Here is a 20936-nt window from a genome sequence, read left to right as displayed (position 1 = left end):
GGAGTAAGTTTCTGGATTTTCAACTCACTGAATGAAAAACATTTAACCAAATAAAAAAGGAAATCACACAAAAAAACTGAAGTTTCATAAGAAAAGATTTAGAAAAATTATTTTGCTTTTGATCTTTAAAATAGAAAAATGTTAATTTAACTTTATATTGTGGTCCGTCTGATGTGTTTTTACATAAATGATTGTTTTGATTAGTTACTCAGTAACTTTGTAAATACTTTTTCCCTCTTGATTAATTTCTTGGCTACTTTTTACTGTTTTTTTGGTTGTTTTTTTTACAAAACAATTCACCAGACGGCTGTTTTTATTCACAGTTCATGAGTTTTATTTGGAAAGAAATTGATTTGGAAAAATGTATTACATGAATTATATGTTTTAGATTAATTATTTTAATTTTGGTTCTTAAAATACAAATATTTCTTCTAAACTTTATATTTTGGTCAGTCTGATGATGTAATGTTTAAATATTAAATGATTGATCATTTGATTAGTTCTTCAGTCGCCTTTTTACATACTTTTTACTTGAGTAAACATAAGCTAATGTAGTTGTACTCTTATAATTTTTAATGATGATAAAAGTTTGGTAGAAAATTAAGAGACGCTTTCCTCTGTAATATTCAACCTGAACCACTAGGGGGCGGTAATAAAGCTTTGAGTTTCTTCCGTATCTCAATTTGGAAAAACGAAGGAAAAGTTGTCAAAATGTCTAGAATTATCTGACCAAATCAGATGAAAATGTGAATAAAAACGCAGATAAGTGATTTTTATCTGTCCTGGTGGTGTGTGTGGGTGTGTGTGTGTGTGTGTGCGGGTGTGTGTGTGTGTGGGCGTGCGCGTGTGTGTGTGTGTGGGTCAGTGAATAGGTGAAGCGGTTCGGCACCCCGGGCTGCCACGTTCTGTAAATAATACAAGGTGTTTATGGTCCTGGGTATGTAGGTCAGGCAACACGGCAGCGGCACCAACAAGCTGCTGGGAATTATTTTTAGTTTTATTATGATGCCTCAGATTAAACAGAGTTTAATCATCTGACCCAGATACTGAAGTTTAATCGCTCTGAACCTGAACCACAGACACAAAAGAGTTTATTAAATATTAATGAAGATATTCACAGTCCCCTACAAAAACTGACTCAAGTTTACTAAACAGAAAACAGTTTCACTACTTAGACAAAATAAAATCTAAAAACATTTCAATTTTAGTTAAAAATTAAATATCTTCTACTGATTTTTGAAGTTATTAACTCATTTAAAAAATAAAAGACTTCCAATATACAAATTATTCATACAAGTCCTGCTGTCTTATGTTTATAAAGTCAAACAAAACAACTTAAATTTTAAGTTTAAATTCAAAACATACTCTTAAATCAGAATCAAGATTGACAAATTGTTGTGTAATTTGACGAGATGCTTTGAATTCATTATTTTCTATACATTTTTATTTTATTTCTTCTCTTTCATGGCGTTATGTCTTTATTTTACCTCAGTTTTTAGTCTGTCTGCAGGTTAAAATCTGTTAACTTCATTTCTGTACAAGGTCCTTTGCCATATTTACCAATACATTGTTAATAATGAATAAAAATACATTTGAAACAAAACAGGACAAAAAACAAGATAGTAAAGATTAATTACTAATTTCTTTGTACTTTGGTTTTATAGCAGCTTTACTTTAAAAATGTAAAATTTCTGTTTTGTTTTCACAGGAAATCCCTGAAAGAAACTCCAAACCTGCAGTCGTCTGACGCTTCAATATGTATAATTATTTTATTTAGTCTCTTTGAAGCAGCTTAAACTACCTTACTGTCTCCTGAAACTTATTTTAATTCAAACTGTATCTTCTGTTGTAAATAATGTTGGAGTGATTTGACTGGACCTGGTTTGTTAAAGCTGTTACTGTCAATAAACAGCGAGATGATTCAGAAACTATTTACAGTTTGGTTCTAACGATCCTGTTCGGGTTTTTTAAAGTTTTAAAATCTACACACTGAATCCCTGAAAACAGAATCTGAAATAAAAATAAAGTTTGTTTTTTTCTTAACTCCACCAGACAGAGAATCGGAAACAAATTAACCTGGAGAAGTTAAGAAAACAATTAATAAAGAGTCAAGTTAACAGCTACTGAGCATCAAGCTAACAGGTGATCAGTGTGAAGCTAACATCTGAGTGCTAAGCTAACAGTTACTGAATGTAAAGCTAACAGGGACTCAGCATGAAGCTAACAGAGATTTTGTTTTTGTAGGAATGGTGGAGAGGGAAGAGGAGCATAATTTTGAAGATAATTAAAATTGTGCTGTACAAAAACATAAAATGGTTGTTTTGTTTGTTATCCAGAGTCAAAATGAATAAAAACTGCAAAACAAAAATTGAAGGAATAAAGTTAGGTGTATCTTTTATGAATTTGGTGATGCAGATGAGCAAACTACTGATTAGATGGATGGATAATTTCCTGTGTGGCTAACTGCTAATGTGGCTATGCTAAAGCCATTGCTCATATAGAAAACCAACCAATGGTTAAGCTGTCAAAATCACAAAAAGTAAACAGTGCAATAATGATGATATAAAAAGATATTCATTATAGATTCCATTTTAAAAATGTTTTAAATCGTTTAATATGCTAAAAGTTGTTACTTAAAACATTAAATTTTCTTGGACAAATATTCTCAGTTCCCTTTTCAAACCCATTTGTGTTCATTAGCAGAACTCTAATTTGTTTAAGCCAGTTCCTTTACATATATCAAAGGAATATTTTCCTAAATAATAGTAAAAAATAAGTATTTTAACATGCAAATAAATACTGTGACATCTTTGAGAGGATGTCACTTTTTTATCTAAAAGCAGTACAATTAAAGACATTTTCACAAATTCTGATTCTAGTTACAGTTAATCAGATAAATACGGCAGAACATGTAACACCATCATCTTCTTTCAGAAAATAGCTCAGATTCAAGTTTATTCAAACAGCAGCATGTGTGAAGTTGTCAGTATCTTACCTGCTGCAGACAGTAATGGAGAATCATTGAGAAATGAGAACGCTAACAGCTATTCAAGCTAGCTATTCAAACTGATAGCTAGTCAGAGCCAAGCTAATGGCTACCAAAACAAGCTAGCAACTTCACAAAGTAAAGCTGACAGTTCAAGAGTAACGTTAACATCTACTAAGTTAATACATATTCAAAACAAAGCAAAATTTCATTTAGCTTGGGTAGCTGTTAGATTATGCTAACAGCTACTCAAAGTGGCTACAAAAGGCAACCAATGGCTGCTCAGAGTAAAGCTATCGTCTCAGTACAACAATAACAGCTATTAAAGCTAAGTGCTACTCAGACTAAAGCTAACAGCTTAGTCAAACTAACAGCTATGCAAAGGAAATCTGACATCTACTAGCAATGAAGCTAACACCTTATTTATATGAATAGCTGCATAGAAGAAAGCTAACTTTTAGCTAGCTTTGTATCCACCAAATTTAGCCACCTTATCATTTTTATCAGTTATAGTTCATGCAATTTTATGCAAATGTATTCATATTTTGCATAAAATATGGATAAAACAAAACAAAGTATTTGTTTTATCCTTTTACACGTGTAGTTTTATGAACATAACTTGTGCATTGAAGTCACTGATAAAACCTGATGTTAAGATAAAGTACGTTTGATCTAAGTTACAGCACCCAGAATAAAGCTAACAATTTAAGCTAACATGTCCTCAAAAACACAACAGCTACTCAAAGTTGTCATCTACCAACGTACTTATAAGCTATTAGCTTGACTCAAACATGAGAACGTAATTCTGCATCTCCAAACATTTAGAAATAATGATTTCTGTCCACTGCAGATACTGACTGTTCACTGCTACTCTTTATAGCCTAGCTTAAATAAAGCTAATCTGTCAGCTTAAAGATACATGTTTGCTACAATAAATGGCTGAATTATTATTAAAGAATCTTCTTTCCTGGGTTAAAGTAAAGTAGGGATTTAGTGGTGTAATTTTCTTAAGCACATGTACTGAACAGGCAATTTAAACAGTTTTTAGCATAATGCGCATTTTTTATTATGAAGCATAGCATATTTTGTGCATATCTTCAAACATCAAGAAACATTTCTGTCTCTATTTACAAAAGTAACGATCAACATTTGTATTGAATGTTTAAGGTTATATTTTCCGCCTGTAGCTCCCCAGAGTTATTTTTATGGAAGGCGATTACGTCGACTCATCGCTATGATGCCTTATTTTCTGAGTGATGGTGGAAATAATTCTGTTGTACAAATGCTACATTATACTGACATTAAAGTGAGTAATGGTGGCTCATTTGTCCAGGACTATTTGTAGAAGACTGCGCAACTGTTCACACAATCTAGTTACAAAGGTCACAGCTGTCATGTAATACACACCCACACACACACACACACACACCCACACACACACACTGCTCTCCAGTTATCTACAGAGGCTATGGTAAGTCCATGAAGCATTCCGATGATAACTGGTGGATTTATCCAACACGCTGTGAGATTATGAGATTAAATGCGAGTAGTTTTTTTTTAAAGTGTGGTCCTTGTAGTGGGAAGCACGATGGAGCCTGCGGCTCGCCAGCCTCCATGGCCCCGAATCGACAGTCGCTGGTGACTCTCTGTACCCGAACTTCCGTTAACTCGAAGTCTTCTGCTTCCTCAGAATGTCGTAGATGTCGTCCACTTTGCTGAGTCTCTCAAAGAAGGGGATGAGGTCGAGAAGCTCAGTGTCTGACATGTCATCAAACCAGGACACGACGGGAACCTGGAGGTTTAAAACGGTGATTTTAGTGGGAAATAATGTTCAGACTTTAGGCATTTAATCACAGGAGCAGCGTACCGCGTTGTCCGGATGGAAGATGTAGGAAGCGGGGGAGTTGTCTATGATGATCACTCTGTTCAGGTCTCTTCCTAAGCGGCTCAGGTCTTTTACGTAGTTCCCTTTGTGGTATACGCACGCCTCCCGAAAGAGGCGACTCTGGAAGGCTCCGCCTTTATCCAACAGGTCAGACACAGGATCTGCATACTGAAGGAAATAAGACAGAAACACACAGAAAATTATACTTTAGCACATTGAAACTCTGGCAGCGTTCAGGTTGATGTAATATTTGCTTATATTTGACCAGAATCTTTATTCCAATGCTTACTTGTTCTTCCCAACAGCTGTGTCACCTGAATACTTGATATATAAAGTCATGTGCTGCTGAGCAAGTCTCACTTTTCTCCACATACAATCTCAGAGCTAAAGAGGATTAGCTGCTCTACGGTAATGTAGATGCTAAAACGTTATTCTGAGAACCCAGCTTTTCATGTCACTCTCTATATGTCTGGTTCTAAACTGTGACTTCAAGCTAATGCTAGCTAAGGCCAACCATCCAAGCTTAGTGAGCGGATATTGGTTTATTGTGATCTCCAGACATCAGCCAGTGTTTTGTTTGCACAGAGGGCAAACAAAAGGTAAAACTTTAAGGGAAACAAAGCGTTTTTTAATCTGGTAAACTTTATGCTCACAAACAACCAAGGTTGCATCAATTTGGCTGTTTACTTCCTGCTAACACTGCAGTTTGCATTCATATTGATACGTTTCCTCATATTTACTGAGGCTTTTTATCCCAAGGCACAGGTTCCTCCCCACAGCCGTGTCACCTGAATACTTTATATATAAAGCCACATTCTGCTGTGAGAGTCTCACTTTTCTCCACATAATCAAGTCTGTGTTTTGCTTCTTTGAGTTTAGCTGCTGTATGTTAATGCAGATGCTCAAAAGGTTTGTCATGTCAGTCAAACTCTATAATTAAATATGCAGTTAGTTATTTGGCCCTAGAAGCTCACATCAAGCTAATGCTAGCTAAGGCTAAGGCAAAGGGAAGGGAAATGAAGTACTGTAATTTTTTGACTCGGGCATAGGAAACAAATCAATCCCAGCTGAAGCTAAGTAGCTAATCTAAGTAAGTGGGTTTTGTTTTAACATCAACAAATTACAAAAAGTAGAAACAGCTGGAAAATGACTTTATGCTCACAAACACCCATTGGCGCTTAGTTCCTGGTAAAGCTATGGTGATCTCTAGTGAAATAAACTCTGTACTTTTTTCTCTGGTCCTAATAAGCAAACATATTTATTAATCAGTTCCCTGTTAAACAGACTCTGTGCTATGAACAACAGTTCATCAATGCTGGAGAGCCACCATTTTCTACAAGTCTTTACCATTTCATAATTCAATATTTATATCTCTATGGCTCAACACTATGATAATATTTAAACTAAGATTTTAAACTTTGATGAATTTAGGTGAAAGGTCAAACATAAATGCCATAAAAGGCCGTCCTCAGAGTGATGTTGCATCACAATGACCTGAGAAGATTTAGGAAAGCAAACCTTGGATAAACTTGCGGTGAATAAAACACACTCAAACATTTCTCCCATCCTCTGGAGGAACTCATCAACATGCGGCCTCTTCAGTACATGAACCTGAAGGAAACAGAAATATAACTGTTAGACTCACTGGAAATAAGCTCAGAAAGAAGCTATAGTTGTCATTTTATAGAAATCGTGTTATTCTTCTAAATGAATTTCCTTATATTTTACTGTAAGACGCTGGCAGCCATGTTTCTGAACCAAGTCATCCAGAATAGGCTTCCCCACTTTTACAAGCCGATCCTGGAGTACTTGAAACGGACCCAGGCCCAGAGGAGGGAGTACTTTAAAAGTACCACTACATCAACATATTTAGACTAAAAGGTGACTGTGGCTCTTTGGTAGAGTAGTCGTCTTGCGATCGGAAGGTTGTAGGTTCGATTCCAGCTTGGGTAAGGCACCGATCTGTGTATAAATGTGTTTGTGTTTGTGAGTGCGACTGGGTGAATGTAACTCTAGTGTAAAGTGCTTTGAGTGGTCAAAATGACTGGAAAAGCGCTCTATATATAAGTTCATTTACCATTTAAAAAATAACCAAGAAACTACTCAAGATTACTCGGTAATACCAGCTTTAACTGGTAAAAACAATAATTTGATATTTAAAATGACGTAAATGTAAAATAATAATAATAGTAATTATAAAATAACAAAAATCAGGCATAATAATTTTTTCCACAACTTATGAAATTTTAACAAAAACTGTAAGTGTGTGTTTGGTGAATTGTTGACTTCATTGTTTTTTTCTTCCTTAAAGCTGCAGTATTAAATTTTTATTTTAAAAAATATTCTGTTTTCATATTTGCTGAAACTGTCACTCTGCAGTACAGAATGAGAGAATCTAGAAACAACCAATCAGAGCCAGGAGGCGGGTCTTACCGCTGTAAATCACCTGTGTGATGATTTCTTTCTGCTAGGCTGCAGCTACAATGCTAATGCTAGCTGGCATAGCCACAGATGATGGCAGATTTCCTGTAACCGTAAGTTGTCTCTCCACCATCAGCACATATAGCAGCGAGTAAATGAGCGTGATTGACGGCGCTAAGACCCGCCTCCTGGCTCTGGTTTGTTGTTTTGGTGCATTTCTTCAGTCGGCAATATTAGCTCAGGGAGATCGACGTTTTCACAGAACGTCTGTCTCATTAAACGGTCACAACATGGCGACAGCTTTAACAAAGATGTAAAAACAACTTTTTTAAAACTTAAATGCTGCAGCTTTAAGTGAAGCTAATCACAGTTAATATCCAGAAAAAATAAAAAGCATTCACTGAAGTAATTTTGCCAAAACATTAAATCAAGTAAATGTAACTGGTTGCCATCCAAATCTTCACAGGATTAAATTTTGTTGTTTTTTGGAAAGTAAAGCCTCAGTCAGCTAGAAGAGCCAATCGCAGCTAACGGCTAGCAGCTAACGGCTAGCAGCTAGCGGCTATAGCATATAGGCTGCAGGCTGATCTGGGGATAAGATGTGATACAGATTGAGATTGATGGCGGGTATTTCTGAGAAGCGTCGCAGGCTCTCCTTATTTTATCAGGACTGAAATAGGAACCTGCAGCCGGGAGCCATCAATATAAAGAGCTTCAGCTCTGCCAGGAGCAGCAGCTTCGAAACCAGCTGGCAAAGCCACGCATCATTCACCGCATTATTTATGCAAAAATAGGAGGTTTGCATTCAAATCGGAGCCAAATCAAAATCTAGTTTAAGTATTTTTAAACTCAAATTGTTTCTCCACAATGAAATGTTTTAAGTTCCTACCTGATGAACAATTCCTTCGATTTCCACTGGAATGATAAAGTCTGCATTGTTCAAAGGCTGTGGAGATAGAAAACAGAGACAAGAACCATATCAATTACAACTTTAAGCACTTTAAAAACCTATTTGAGTCTTGATAATTAATTAGTAAAACATCAGAGATACAAGGAGGCGAATCTAAAAAAAAAAAAAAGATTTACTGGGTGAATTCTCAGCATCTGAATTATGCATCTCGGATGTTGAATCACTGGAAGCTGAGCTATATAAGGCGCGGGGCTCGAGGGGTGACGCTGTGACGTAATTTAATTAGTTTTCATATTGGATACTGTGTTGGATCAAGTTCTGCTCTAAATGATTCGGCAGCAAATTTTCCTAACAAAAAAAACAAAAACAAAAAAAAACATGAAAAACAGACAAACCGAATTAATACAGAAAGCTACCGGTCAGAAGTTTTTCAGAATAATGAGAATAAAAGTCATAATTTTGAGTTTTAAAGTCAAAAATACGAGTAAAATTTATTTAAAATAAAATACATTTATGTACTTTATAAGAAATTTTAGTTTTAAAGTCAATTATGAGAAATTATTATTATGAAATTATTGAATAAAAGTCAACTAAAGTTCTTGAGTTGTTTTTCTTAGTTTTTAAAGTCATACCTGAAAAGTGTAAAAGTGTAAAGCCCAAATTATGAAAAGTCTTTCAAAAAGCATGACTTTGATCCTTGTAAATATAACTTTAAAACTTAATTACTAATTCAAAACTCACAATTACGGCTTAATATTGGACTGTTATTTCATGGCAAAAATGGTCTTCCATATACATGACCTGGGTTTGATGACTAGTGACGTTTTCTTTTATGGTTTTTCATCTAATTTTGTGTTTGTACTAAACTGATTTTCAGGATGGTAGAAATCCTGCCAACCAGAGAAACGTCGACACGCGAGTCAGGCAGTCGTCATTTTAAAGATGGCCGCCTCGGTTCAACTCATGCTTACCTAAAGAGCCTCTGGTTTCTGCAGACACGTGTGAACTCCTCTCCACCGGCTCCTTTTAGGAAGGAGCACTGAAACAGAAACTGATCGACCCGGCAGCGTTTCAGCGGCACCGACAGAGCCCAACTCATCACTTCCTCTGGTCATTTCATTAGAGGCACTAAAAATTAAATTGTTAGTTTTGTCTTATTTAAAATGTAATATTTGCACAGACTTATTTGTATTTTTTGTAGATAATTTTACAGTTTTTCTTATACACTGCAAAAACAAAAATATTTTTGGTCCATTTTCTTGTGCAGAACTTGATAAAATACAAAACTAACTTGCAAGATATGGGATCTTGATTTAAGTCAATAACTTCTTATTATTGATTTGACTAGCTTACTAGTTTCAATGGCAGATTATTTAATATAAAATTAGACATTTTATTTCTTATACGTGAAATAATCTGTCAGTGGAACAAGTATTATTTTAATTTTAATTTTGTAGTATTTCATTTGTACATAGGTAATTTCTTTACAGTTTATTTTGTTACTTTAACTGATTTCATTCATTTAATTTTACAGTTTTGCATTTAAATCCATATTTTACGTTTGGGGATAAATGTTGAGAACTTCTCTCTCAGCAGGCAGCAGTGATGTGTGACGAAGCTAATACTGAGTTTTATTATCCGTTTTATACGAAACATGGAGTTAACAGAATAATCTTGTCTACAGGTTCTTTACAGCAACATCCAGTGACAATCTGTAAGAACAGTCTGTGACCAGAGGGACGGACGGATGGATGCGGCGCTTATTGCACAATTTACCATGTTAGCATTAGCTTCTTCTGCCCACTGCAGCCACTAAAAGAATCAAAATGTATAAAACATATCCGTTTTAATTAATTAATGTAAAATCATGAGGCTGTTAATAGTCAGTGGTATTTTTGTGTAAAATCTATCATTCAAATCCTAAAGACCAAACTATTTGTGGGGATTTTTGTTGTGAGAAATCAAAGAATCTGAATAGTTTTGCATATTTTCCATCTGAAAAAGGTCAAAAATTAAATATGAGGAAAACCAAATGAATTAAAAAAATGTATGAATAAAAATGTATTTTTCATGAAAGACATCATAGTAAGTTGTAAATGCAGTCAGAAAAGCAGCTGTGATGCACAACAGATTGGAAATGGAATCTGTCAACATTTCACCGTCCTGGATATTAAGCTCAGGTCCTGTTGTGTTGGTTAGTCTCAGTTTTTCTATCTGGCGCCGCTAACGTCAAAATGAAACGTTTAGTGGAAACACGTGAAGAAGGCCCTGCTGCTTTAGCTTAGGATGTTCAGAGCAACTTATGGCAATCAGCATAAACTATTTCAGAATAAAGGTTATTGCTAATTAACAGTGCAGAGTCTGTCAATTTAATTAAAAGTAATTTCTGCCGTCAGCCTCCTTTTATGACTGAGAAAGAGGCTCAAGCCGGGCGGCTTACCTTAAATGAACTATGCACTAGAGTTTCATCCAAATCGATGACGACGCAGATCTTTGCTGGATCGTCTGATGCCGACTGGGAGAGCAGTGGTTTTACTGGAACCTGCAGGCAAGCAGAACGTTGACGCCTGAAGCTCAAACATGGAAAAGTGAACAAGAGTTTGACTTTGAACATGAAAAGCAGCGACCAGCAAGCTGATACGGAGCGCCGTTTGTAGAATTACATAGAGAAAAATGAACAGCAACAATCATATTAGCTTATCAGAAAAAAATTATAGAACATTTTCTCGTTTATTTATAATTGTCACAGCTTCAAATACTTAGTGAATAAATCAACTATTTAACTCCAGACTAAATATTTAGCTTCATGCCAAATATTTAGCTTGCTAACTAGCTTCACACTAATTATTTGATTTGCTAAATAAATGTTTATTTTGAAACTGACATTTATAAATGACTGAACATGATAAAAATATGATTTTGAAAAATGAACCCTCATTTTTTTCTTAGCAAAATAACCCAAATTTTTGCTTTATATTTTGAACAATGTAACTTCAAACGGCTCCTGATGTTTCAGGTTCTTAACAGCCGTAGATGTGTTGTGGTGTTTCGGTGAGTGGTTACAAGAGACTTGATGCGGCAGCTGCTGCCATGATGATACAGAATGTCAGTATCACAACATCATATCTTGTCCTTCAACAAGCGCTCAGTGACTCTGGATTCCTCATGCTAAAAACAAACTGGTATGACCAAACAGGTTGTATGTGACCCTAATGACCATGTGGAGCAGGATACTGATGCTGACACTCTGTCTTAAATGACTCTGGGCTTATTAGAGGATCTAAAAAGTAGTAAATATGTAAATATTGTACCTGCTGTGTTGGCGGGATGCAGTATTCACATTCACAGTTCTCTACGGATTCATCGTCACTCTGCTCCTCCTCTGAATCCTGGCTTGGTGTGGCCTCGTGTTTTGAGGCAACGCTGTGAATGACACCCAGAGGAGGTGAAAGGTCTGAGATTCCCTGCAGCTCATTTTCAGGTTCTAGACTTTGCTCTTTACGGATTAATTCGAGGACATTAATTCCTAATAGAGCTGATGACTCCTCGACATCCTCTGGTCCTTGATCACCAACAGCTTTTCCATCAGAAGACCTGCTGTCCAGAATATATCTGCTCAAAGGTTGTGCATCTGAAGACTGAATGCTTCTAATCTGATATGCATAGTAATCCTCAACACCTGATGGAAAACACTCTCTGGTTTGCTCTTCTGTGAGTCCCCAATAAGGCTCCATCTCTGAAAACGCAGAGAAGCCATCCAGTTCAGCATCCAAATTCTTATTGTCTTTGAGATCTAATGTGGTCTCAGTGAGGGCTTTGGACTTAACTTCACCTACCAAATCAATGTCCTCACCAACAGAGTCTTTGTCTTCACAAACATCTCCCTCCACAAAGATTTCTTGGGCACACGGTGCAAACGTGCTCTCCGCTCTGAATGAGTCCAGGTAGGACTCAGGTTCTTCGTCGTAATCATCAGAAATTTGCCCATCGTATCCCCAGGCTTCATCATCATAATACATTTCATCTTCAGAGTCCTGGTAGTACTCTGGGTAAAGACCAAACGGTTCATTATCTTCAGCTTCACCTTTTGTTGAACTCGATTCTGATTTTAGGGTCCAGTTCTCCGAACCATAAGATCCAGTGTCTCTCTGATTCAGGTCTTCTTCCTCTGAATCTTCACAATGTTCATCCTTTTCTTGGCTGTTTGTTTCAGTTACTTCTCCAGTATGCACATCTTTCTCCTGTTCTTCAATTACCTCTTTAGTCTCCTCTTTGTGAGCCGTTTTGACGCTTTGTTTCAGAGCTTCCTGTTCAAGATGGAGGTGGTGGTGAACGTCGCCTCCATCAAAACAGGAGATGTAATTCCGCTTTTCAGCAAATGCCTGTCCAGAGCAGCCTGCTCTGTCAAATAAATCAAAGTAGTCCTCAATAACTGTGTTGACAGCAGAAGTTTTCTTTTTGTCCTCCTCCTCGCTACTCTTCTCGACGCCCGGATGTTTTTCTGCATCATTCTCTTCGAAGGATTCCCACTGCATCGGCTCGTCACTTGTATCATCCGGAGCTGCTTTGTCGGATTCTTCGGATGAATCTGAGCAGGGATCAGAAGGAAAACTGTTGTCAAGACAAGTCTTGAAGGATTTTGAGTCGTCGGAAGATAGGTCTTCCTCGGCGCAGGACTCAAAGTTGCCATGTTGACTTGACTCGTCCTCTGAATCGTCCCTATGCAACTTGTCAACATCTTCAGAGGCGTCGCCTGTAGAGGTTTGCTCAATGTTTTCTTCTCCTCCGTCACTTTCACAGGGGTCACCAGGTGTCTCCTCTGACAACGTGGAGGACTCTTCACCACTGACCATCTCGTTATGATCGTAGCTCTCCTCCTCTTCATCACAGTAATTGTCCTGACTTTCATCGTATTCAGAGAAGTCAGCAGCACACGTTAAAGAGTCCATGGAGTCCGAGATGTTTTGGGTGAAATTCTGCTCCGAATTCTGCTCCGACCAATCAACTGAATCTTCAGTTGATTGGTCCTGCTCCGAGTCAGAGTCCTCACACTGACGATCCAGAGGCAGCTTCAGGTTTTCTGTGCACTCAGTCACAAAACCAGGCATTTCGAACTCTCCAAAACTGTCAGAGTTCACTTCCAATTCATCTGGCTCATAATCAGAAGAGTCCGACTGTTGATCAGAGGGCTTACATTGCTGAAATAGTAGGAGGTGTTTTGGGCAGTGTTCACAGCAAAGGCTACTTTTAGAGGCTAAGCTATGATTAGCACAATGCTCAGAGGACTTGCAAGCTTTAAAACACTCACAGTGTTGAGTACATTCATGATATAGTCGGCTTAACCCTGAACACTCAGTGTCTTCAAGGGCGCCGTCCGGTTCAAAAAGTCCATTGCTTGAAGAATATTCCTCAAAGCTCTCAGTCAGTCCTTCACAATCGTTGCAGAGTTGAGTCTGCGGTGCATTCATGTTGCAAAGAGGAGGAGGGTCCATTCCTCCGCTGACACTCTGCTCTGTGTATCCCACAAGGGCCTTTATGTCCAGTTCACTTCCCTTTGAAGAGCTGTTCAAACTTGCAACTCCTGTTACTTTAGAAACAGCACATTGTCCAGACAGAATCGCTCCAGCGGAAAGCTCCCCCTCTCCACCAACTTTCCCCTGTTCAGAGTTCTCCAAATACATCGCAAAAGTCTCTTCTGAGCCCAGATGATGGGAATTAAGAGTCTTTGCTCCATGCAGAGTCCAAACAGCAGGCACCTTTGGGGTCCATTGGGAGAGGAAACTCTCAGAGCTGAGATCACTGCTGGCTCTGGAGAGCAAGAGCAACGGGAGCGACAGCACTCACGATGACATGACAGGTTGTCACAACCAAAACTGAGACTCGACCCTCCCTTTGCCAGACAGCAAGCAATTTATTTTGGGTGCTTGGAAAGACGTGACAAATAACTTCTGGAATATCAAATCTCTATAAAAGGCTGAAGTAAGGCATAAATCTGAAACTGACACCTGAGAACTTCTTGAGCACTTGATCTTCAGACTGAAGCTGACTAGAGGCAGGTTGTTTTCCTAGAGAAAACTCGCTTCAACCAGAAGCAGCATTCTTGCAGCAGAAAGAATGCTGCAAGTTAATGTGTATGAATCGGTTAGCGACCCATCATTGCCCAAATGAGTAATCATTCATGTCAATGTTTAGGTCAAATATCCACATCACAGAGAAATCATCGACTTTAAGCTGACTAATTTAGTGGTTTTCAAGTATCCGCTGTCTTTCCTGTTACTGGAACTCTGTTCTTAGATATCTGCTTGACTCTCCAGGTCAAATATGCACCTCTGTAACATTTGTACCATTTCCATCCTTCTTGTAACTCCCTGATTGATGTCTGGACATGGAGTACTTTTCAACACGGCCGTTCGTTACAGTCCAGGAGACATGTCTTAGGAAACATAAAAAGCTGAGAAACTCATTGAACGAGTGACAACCACGGTGATCACATGCCGTTCGGAAGCAGGAAGGCGCAGAAGAAAACTTATACCAAACGTACAAACGAAAGAAGAGCTTCCATTACACAAAAATGCTTTTCTTCTACCAAGAAGGGGGCGTTATTTTTGACCGATGGAGTCTTTGTGTCTGACACTGAAATGACTGAGGAGACAGTTGTGGATGCTTCTGTCTCAAGCTGCTCTTAAGGCATAAATATTCAGCTTCACCAAGACATCAAGAGTCCAGATTGCTGGCTTTATTTTGTTCCAGTCATTCAGTTTCATGTTTAATGAAGACACAGACAAGTTTAAAGATATCAAATGGCAAAATATAGGATCAAGTTTCAGTCAAATGAGGACTGGATCAGCTGCATTTCACATGTAGAAGTTGTTTGAATATTAAGAATTGGCTTAAGAAATAATTTCTCTAAACGTGGTATGACACGTAACATTTACCATATAGCTTATATTTTCCTAATTTTAGTAAACATAAACAATATTCACCCATTTCAAGATACGTGGAGAATTCTTGACATTTTATAAGCAAAACTTCAACACAAATGTCAAACTTTAATCTACGGAAAGTTTACAAAACAGTAAAAGTAAATTAGCACTTTAAAATTTGACTTGCACAGGGGAGTCAAGTGCACTAAACGGTTTCAGTTAGTAAAAATGCTAGAAAAAAAAAGATTATCTCTGACATTAGCACATTAGTGGGTGAGCGGAAGCGTGCCTACCACTAAGATTAACAAATGTCCAATTACTTGAACAATTCTTGACACTTTATAACCAAAACATAAACACAAAGGCCAAATTTTATTCAGCTGACAATGTTTACAAAACAGCCAAGTAAATTGGTGTTTAAGGATTATCCAGAAAAATTAATTCTAGGGAAGCTAAGTGCTCCAACTTTCTGAAAGAAAGCAAAAATTAGCTGCAATATTAGGGATAAATGTAAATGTGTAACTGCTTAAAGAATTAACAAAAAATAACTAGAACTTCAGATATATGGAATTTTATTCAACTAAAAATATATCTGGAAAAAATAGGATGCTAAAAGTCTAAATGTTCTCAAAGTTAGCAAACATGCTAAATGAAGAGTCAGCTCTGCTATAAGTGCATTAGCTGAAGTGTATAAACTACCATATTTGGTAGTTGGTAGAGGATTGTATGTTATGAGATTCCTCTAAGTGAGTCAGAGATCATCTAAAGTTGCAGGATAGTAGCTCTCCTAAAGTGCTTTGATTGAATGCATTTGGGCATGTGTACAAATCTAACTCATACTTAATGTCTCAGAAATTATTTGGCATAATTTTGCATTTTAAGTTGTCAGTGTGGGCTTTGTCTAAATCCACAGCTACCAAATGAATACTGGAAACTTTCACCTGCTTCAGCTGCAGATATAGGATATGCCCGATGTCATGCATGTAATTTATTTCTTACTACGTTACACTTCATACTCTGTTTGCCAACATCCCAAACACAAGTAAGAACAGCTACTGGCATGCAGCAGAAAACATCCCATCAGCTGCCATCCGAGTGATGTGAGCCAGTGTTTACAAAGGAAGAAAAAAAAATCTGACAAATTAGGTGAGGCGTGATGGCCACTCAGAGCTGTCAGGCCAGGCATTAGTGCCACAACCACACCGGACCGAATCCTGCCGGTCTGCTTGGGATGTGAAGGAAACGGGGAGAGTTGTATGGAACAGCATTAGTGCCACTGAAGAAAAATTCTGACTTTAATTCTGAGTTTAGAGTCAGAATTGTTAGTTAAAATTTCTAAGAGAAAAGTCAATTTGGAAAAAAGTCAAAATTCTGAGAAGTCAGAATTCTGAGTTTAAATTTTAAAAATTGTTAAATTTGAGGGGGGAAAAAAAGTCAGAATTCAGATATTACAGACAGAATTTTGAGAAAAATGTCAGAACTGAGTTTAAAATAAAGAAAAATGTAAATTTGAGGAAAAAAGTCAGAATTCTGAGATTAATGTCAGAATTATTAGTTTAAATTTCTAAGAAAAAAATAAATTTGGAAAAAGGTCAAAATTCTGATAAGTCTGAAGAATTGAGTAAAATTCCTAAAACTGGTTAATTTTGAGAGGAAAAAAAGTCTGAATTCTGATATTAAAGTCAGAATTTTGAGGAAATAAAGTCAGAAATTTGCGAAAAATGTCAGATTAAAAAAATTTGTCTACGAGGAAAAAAGTTATTAGTATGAGAATAAAGTCAGTTGTCTAAGGTTAAAATTCAAAGAAAAAAGTCAGAATTCTGAGGGGGAAAAATAAAAATCAGATTTTTTTTCCGACTGGCCCCAATACTCTCCCATAGCTCCGTTTCTCTAAAAATAAATGCAAACTTTTATTGGAATTTATTGCCTGTTCACGTTTTATTTGTTGGGCCTCTTCTCCATATTCTGACCTACGTTCAGAAGATATTCGCCTGGCTGACTGCTTCCCTCAGCTCGGGGTTAAAGTGGCCTCATTATGGTCGGGGCCATCGTGTCGGGACATACCTCTGGTGTTCCTGAGATGAAACGAATTAATGAGCTGCTGCGTGTGAAGGAACCCGGCTGCTGGAAGCACGCAGCTCTAAGCTGGTGTAAAAAACATCACGATGCCCAGAGTAAGCTCGTATCTCAGATGACACTGATGAGACTAAAATAGGCTGCCGGCAGCTCCTGAAACTGGTGAACGATCACATTCTATTAAAGGAAAGTGGACGTGATATACAAACACATATATACAAGCACTGCAGGCGCTTAACTTAAACAGTTTGTAGTTGGGTTTTTTTATGTGAGTCTACATGTTAAATATCTTTGTTCTCTCTAGAAGCTCCTTTGGTGGCTTTATCCATCAGGCGGACAGTTTTACTGCAATTTTAATGGCTGAAGGGAGAGAAAACACAAACAGTTGGGTGCAACAAAAGGTCAGCCAGTAGCTCAGTCTAAGACAGAAACTGTTAAAAATACTGAAAGACAGATCCCAGTGGATCATCTCTAGGAAGAAAACATGGAGTTGATTTCAGTTGAAAACCAGCAAATAATCGATGGTGGATTAGACGGTGTGAACGTTACCTCTGATTTCTGACATGCAGCTCCAGCAGATCTCTGTTGTCCCAAAGAAAGAAAATCTCAAGAGGCCGGACGATGTTTTAGCACAAAAATACATTAGTTTATACATGTAAATTTAAATTCTTGAACATAAATAAATTGTGTTTGAGTTATTGAATTATTAATGAACGGACCCTGTTTTGAAGTATTTCAATTCAACTTCAAAGATTAAGTAAATACAAAAAGTAAAAAAGGTCTGTATGTTGAAATGTAAAAGACTTTATTTCCAACCAACATTTGATAATATTCGAGAAGAGAATTATATTAATGCAGCTATGTTAACATATAGCTGTTAATATATATGTTAACCTGTATATTATGTGTATATATTATATTATATATGCATAATGTATATACTATATTCAGTTAACACTAATAATATGTAGTTATGTTATCAAGGTTTTCTATAGTGATATTTACTAAACCTAAACTGAATCACTTCCTGCAACCTCTGAACTGTATTTGGCAGCCATCTTTCTTTCACATCACAACTGACTTTCAACCATGAACTTCAGATTCCAACATGCTAGTTACACCTTTACCTCACCATGTCAAACAACCACAGCAACTACTGCTTCAAACAGCACAAAAACAAAGACAGAAGGATTTTCAACAGCAGAGTCCTTCTCAGCTCAGACTCTCAGCAGAGAATCAAACCAAACCAGAACAGCTTAAGCCTTCAACAGCACTAGCATCAGCGTTGCTTAGCATCAAACCCGCATCAGCTCCTACCCTGAGATGTCTTCTGGACCTGCCATTGAACAGTTGCTTGACCCAACCTACCTTTGCTGGGTCGGGCGGATCCCCAAGTAGCTTGAAGCAATCCTCAGCTTGATTGAAGATCAACCTAGGTATCCATTATCGATCTGCTGCTAATTCCAGATGCCATTTTATTCCCTCACATATTTCAGAGAAGCCAGCAGCCAAACAAACCGCCGCAGAAACGCCATTGTCGGTCGGTCGGTCCTCTTCTGCTCCTCTGTTTAAACACAAAAATATGACTTCAATAACTACATCAGGGAAAAACAAACTTCGAATAAGGTCTCCGAAATAACTTACCGAATCACAAACGCAGACAAGGAGCAGTTCCCGCGGTTTACTCGCCCACACTTGCCCATCCTCAGCCGGTCAAGTACAAAGCGCCAAGCTAGTAGGCCGGATCAACACCGAGACAATTACAGTCCTCAAAAGCTTTGAGTTATTTAGGCTGGACGTCTTGGGAGATCAGAAAAGATCATTTTTAATCCGGATTCCAGAATGGATGAATATCAGACCGCCAAGCGCGAGCAGCGTCCTTTTTTAAACAAACTGCGCCATATTTGAAGTACACCTTGGGACGGGAACAGACCACGTCAGTCTCATACCATATTTGGAAATGGGACAATGGGCTCTTCATGCGTGCGGCGCTGACGTCACATCCGCAAGAGCGAAATGCGACTTCCGTGATTCTGGTTTGAGTAACTATGACAGCTACGAAAGACATATCAGGATATGCTACCGTTGTCAAAGTCAAGCAAGCATAAATGAACTACTTCCTTCTCCCCCGCTATTTTTTTCCAATGGTTTTTCTACGTCGGGGGTGTGGTGACGTCATCGGCCGAAACAATAACGTCTCAAAAACGAAAGCCGTACTAATGACGGTGTTTTTTGGATGGTGACCTCTGGATGACCTAAAAAATCATTTTTAATATCTCAAAAACCAGACCTGCACATCCGGAGCGCTAACCACTCAGGCTATTTGCTGGAATTTTTCACATTGGTTTCAGCTCCACTCAACTCCAAAATTGATCAAATAAGTGACAAAAATCCAGTTTTTATATATTTTTCCCCCCCAAAAAATTGCTAATTAGATGCATTTCTTTTAATACGGCAAATGTGTAAAATTCTTTTTAACTTTTGTACCCCTATTCTTACAAAATATCTAACTACTTTGTTTATTGTTAAGCAGGTAAAAGCTGATTTTAAATATTTTTTGTTTGAACCAACGTCTGCATCTGATTCTTGAACAACACAGCTACTAACTCTTGGAAGTGTTTCATGCTGCCTGCCGCTAACGTCGCTAAAAATAGCGTTGAAACCCGATCTGAGTCCGCACTTCCTGGAGTTAATGACACTAAGAAGAACTGAAACATGGTTGTACTAAATAAGACGTAAGTTTCTGTATCTGGATGTTTGCCGTTTTGATCCCGTCTCCTGTAATTATATGTGAAAGAGGGAAGAAGGTTTCAGATGCCTTTCAGCTGAGATATTTTCCATTCATTATTGGCCGCACACCGACAAACGCGGCTTATTTTCCATGTGTCTCTAAATCATCCCTACATGGACTTTAAGTAGGTAGCAGAAAAGCAAGAAGCAAAGTTCTGGTGCCACAATCCTCACACGTTCCCGTCCGACGCTCTCAGTGGCCGATAATGAGCTTACAGCATTTCCGGGAGGCAGCGGCTGCCTCGCACCATAACGGGCTATTTTAGCCGACGCTAGACTGCCAAGCGACCCCCATGACCGACTTCCTGCCACCTGACATTGTTTAAATCTGAACGAGTTCAACATAAATTTAGGAAACCCGGTGTTTTATAACGTTAAAGTTAAATATGTTGAGCTATTGTTTTGCTAAAATGGGTTTTGGCTAATCACCTGTGGACGGCGGCCATGTTTGGGACTCTTCTTATCTGTCGGCGGAACCACGCCGCCATCTTGTGACTAAATCCTGCTTTACAGTTTGTGTTTTTTCAGACAGCGAACATTTCATTAACCTTTCAACCGGAGAGATGAATATCACAGCTTGTTAGGGTCATTGAAGACAAGAAAATAAAAGAGGAGGACATTTCTGCCACAAAACTTGTAAAGTTTGAGATTAATCTCAGAAAATTTCTAGGAAAAACTTGGAAATTCCTGAGCTACAAAAGTGAAACATTTACAAGAAAAATGAAAAAAAAATTTTTAGATCAATCTCGGAAATTTTGAAGGAATTAGTTGACATTTTCCAGTTTTCTGAGCTACTAAAGTTGAACATTTGTGAGAAAAAACTTATGACATTTTGAGATGGGAAAATCAATCAAATTTGAAATTACAAAAGTAAATTTCGAGATTAATCTCATTAATTTTATAGAAAAAATCTGGAATTTTCCAAAGTCTAAAATGTTTGACTTT

At 37.7% G+C, this 20936-nt stretch overlaps 2 protein-coding genes across 13 annotated transcripts in view; one reads left to right on the top strand and one right to left on the bottom strand.

The window, feature by feature from the left end:
- Nucleotides 1-4305, top strand: part of obsl1b (obscurin like cytoskeletal adaptor 1b) — a 47043-nt gene extending 42738 nt beyond the window's left edge. For 11 of the 12 annotated variants that reach the window (XM_032567947.1, XM_032567943.1, XM_032567946.1 and 8 more), the window contains one exon: nt 1709-4305. In XM_032567947.1, coding sequence (XP_032423838.1) covers nt 1709-1719 — 11 coding nt within the window. In that variant the 3' untranslated portion in view covers nt 1720-4305. The remainder of the gene's footprint in view (nt 1-1708) is intronic. The other variant, XR_004339924.1, reaches the window with a different exon arrangement.
- Nucleotides 4025-14285, bottom strand: LOC116723206 (uncharacterized). Its single transcript, XM_032567951.1, has 6 exons — nt 11514-14285; nt 10643-10744; nt 8182-8238; nt 6390-6482; nt 4854-5039; nt 4025-4778 (listed from the first exon to the last, which is right to left on the bottom strand). Exons 1-6 carry the CDS (start codon nt 13881-13883, stop codon nt 4650-4652), a joined length of 2937 nt encoding a protein of 978 aa, XP_032423842.1. The 5' UTR covers nt 13884-14285; the 3' UTR covers nt 4025-4649.
- Nucleotides 14286-20936: the final 6651 nt, after the last annotated feature.

The sequence above is a fragment of the Xiphophorus hellerii genome, chromosome 7, assembly GCF_003331165.1.
Source record: "Xiphophorus hellerii strain 12219 chromosome 7, Xiphophorus_hellerii-4.1, whole genome shotgun sequence".
In the NCBI taxonomy this organism is placed as follows: domain Eukaryota; kingdom Metazoa; phylum Chordata; class Actinopteri; order Cyprinodontiformes; family Poeciliidae; genus Xiphophorus; species Xiphophorus hellerii.
The sequence above is the reverse complement of the archived record's forward strand: the minus strand, read 5'-3'. Positions and strand labels throughout refer to the sequence as shown.

Coding starts and splice junctions, on each gene's coding strand:
- LOC116723206 (XM_032567951.1), bottom strand. CDS start 13,883: ATGTATTTGGAGAACTCTGAACAGGGGAAAGTTGGTGGAGAGGGGGAG. Junction 10,745..11,513: donor GCATCCCGCCAACACAGCAG/GTACAATATTTA, acceptor GCTTGCCTGCAG/GTTCCAGTAAAACCACTGCT. Junction 5,040..6,389: donor TCACCGCAAGTTTATCCAAG/GTTTGCTTTCCT, acceptor TATTTCCTTCAG/TATGCAGATCCTGTGTCTGA.